Source organism: Phymastichus coffea, unplaced genomic scaffold (assembly GCF_024137745.1).
Source record: "Phymastichus coffea isolate CEN01 unplaced genomic scaffold, Cenicafe_Pcof_1.1 PCOF00017, whole genome shotgun sequence".
Classification (NCBI taxonomy): Eukaryota; Metazoa; Arthropoda; class Insecta; order Hymenoptera; family Eulophidae; genus Phymastichus; species Phymastichus coffea.
Genome location: NW_026706828.1, coordinates 922,359 through 925,113, shown reverse-complemented (window position 1 = coordinate 925,113; position 2,755 = coordinate 922,359). Strand labels below are relative to the sequence as shown.

The 2,755-nt window shown below is 34.8% G+C and overlaps 1 protein-coding gene across 1 annotated transcript; it reads left to right on the top strand.

Moving 5' to 3' along the window:
* LOC131675217 (uncharacterized) lies at nucleotides 1-711 on the top strand. The gene has a single exon (XM_058954127.1). It carries the CDS (start codon nucleotides 1-3, stop codon nucleotides 709-711), a length of 711 nt encoding a protein of 236 aa, XP_058810110.1.
* The last annotated feature ends 2,044 nt before the right edge of the window (nucleotides 712-2,755 follow it).

The following is a 2,755-nucleotide window of genomic DNA, read 5'->3' as shown; positions in this document are numbered from 1 at the left end:
ATGTATCTTGCTAATATCACAAGACCTGACATTGCATTTGCTGTAAATCTATTAGCCAGAAAACAATCGAATGCCACTATAGAAAATTGGATTGATGTAAAAAGGATCATGAGATATCTTAGAGGAAGTTCTGATCTAGGACTAACATATAGAGGTGTTACTGAAAACTTAGAAATTTTTACAGATGCAAGCTTTAGAGACAATGCAGACTCATCCTCAACAAGTGGAATGGTTGCTCGATTATTCGGAGACTCCATTATGTGGAGAAGCCACAAACAAACTGTAATTAATCTCTCGACCTGTCATGCGGAATATTACGCAATGAGCGAAGCATGTCAGGAAATGATTTCATTAGATAAAGCTCTTAGAGACATATTAGGAATAATTATGTATCCTATAATTATAAGATGCGATAATAAATTCTCAATCAGCTGTACACAAAAAGAAGGAAATCATAAATTAAAGAACTTTGATGATTCTATTGATGAAATTATCATTAACTTAGAGAATAGAGAGAAAACAGGAATTAAAAATAAATTATCTAAAGTACATGGAGATTACATTAAGCAGTGCGTAACTGAAGGAAAAGTTAAATTGATTTGGATACCATCTAAAGAAAACCTAGCAGATATATTTACAAAGCTTCTTCCTTTCGATTCTTTTAGAGCTCTTAGAGATAATATATTTAACTATTGTATATGCTCAATATAATTTCTAATTATTTACAGACGCGGAAACCAACGGGTCTAATTGAATTGTTCGTGATTGCGCGCATATGCACTCAAGGGAGGGAGTGTTAAGCTTCTTGTGCGCATGTGCGCGTACGCATACTACGCCACCTTCACTAAGCTCAACCGCCGCGGAAACTAGCGCGGCATTCCAACCGTGTTCTCCTTTGGTGCTAGAGCTCACGAAGTATTTAGAGTAACTTTAGAGATTCAATTATTGTAATAGATATTAAAATAAATAATTTTGTACTTTCTATTTTAATTAAAAGCTGGTGTTTATATTAATTTACGTCGATCCATAATTCCAACACTATGCTAGAAAAATAATAATCAATAATCGACGAAATTCAAAACTATCAATTTTTTCTCTTATTCAGGATCTTCATTTAGTCAATAAATTCAAATAATGTAAATTCCTAGATGCCGATGTTTCAGAGATTTTATTGAACTCCGTTCTCAAAGCTAAAAGTAACAATACAAACAAAATACCATCAATTTTTCAACTCTTACTATACAACTGTAGTATAAAAATTACAATACTCACCATCAAAATTATATATATATATATATATATATATTATTGTAACAGAGAATCTCGGCTAGGCCGATTTCGTCCGTTTGGCTGTCGCAAATGTCCGTGCGCCGCGCTAGACTGAGAGTGTGTGCGTGTGGTAACCGGCGAGGTGCGCGGTTGCGCACATGGACGGACTTCGACGTTGCTACAGTACCGAGCAACCGAAGGGCAGCAGAAGCGACAACGACAGCAGCAACGAGCGGAACAACTGATTGTGGTAGCAGTATTTATAGAGCGAAGGAGAAGACAAACAGCGACGACAACAAACACCAGCGAGACGGTTAGCGAGAAGGAGCGCACCAGTGACGTCACACTGCAGAGCGTTCTAGCCGTCAGAGAAGCTGAAGGCCGAGGTCGGTGTCGTATTTTCTCTTGTTTCTCTCTCTCTTGCATGTTTGGACGTCAGCTAATGGGTGGTAACGTGGCAGATCTGCTGGCTACCCCGTTGATGGAATAACGGCAGAAAGTGTTTGTCGGATATTATTGTAATAATTTGTTTTAAAAAGGGAATCGGCGGGTTGACCAGCCACTAATTCACCTTCGCGTTCGAGTTTGTTATTGTACCGCTCGTAGTGTATAGGTGTAAGTATCGCCGTCTTGTGATCGATTGTTGATGATTAAAGGATTGGTGTGTTAATCCGCTGTTGTGTTTATTCGCCGCGAGCTACCCAGATGGAAACAGTCGCAGATTCTCCGTTACAATATATAAAATTATTCGAATAAGCAAGATTATTTATCATACGTAACATACTGTCTTGATTATTTGTCAATTCTTTCTTGCTTAGTTGAATAATTATATACGAGTATATGTAATTTTGATAGTGAAAAATGTAATTTTTATATCACTGTTGTATAATGAGAGTTGAAAAACTGATGGTATTTTGTTTGTATTGTTACTTTTAGCTTTGAGAAGGGAAATAAATAAAAACTTGATATCATAATTTAGTGTCCATTGACACAATCATTTTCTTTCGAATAATTTCTTTTCAATATTATGTTTACGATAGGTACTATACGTATATTACCATGTTATTTACAATTATACACTAAAAATTTTTATTTATACACAGTATTTTGCAGTAAATAAACCTAGACTAAATATCGATCTTTATACATAGTATTTACAATTGTTATAGGTAAACTAAGCATATTTTTATGTCTACAAATCTATTATTATAAATATATTTATTAATATTGAATATTTTCACTTCGTATAAAATATAAATAATTATGTTATTCTTAGCACTCTCCATTTTGTTAAGCAAAAATATAAATAACATTTTATATGCATGAAAGACACTTCCTGCAGAAAAAAAAATATTTCAGCTGTAATGGTTCAGTCTGATTTTTTTTCTGCTACATAGCGGCAGCATGCCATACACCCGAAAATGAGGAAAGGTACTATCAAAACTAAGAAGCTACTTCACATATACGCTTAGATGTATTAGGGCAC

Bases quoted from the DNA above. Each gene is read 5' to 3' on its own strand.
- LOC131675217 (XM_058954127.1), top strand. From the start codon at position 1: ATGTATCTTGCTAATATCACAAGACCTGACATTGCATTTGCTGTAAAT.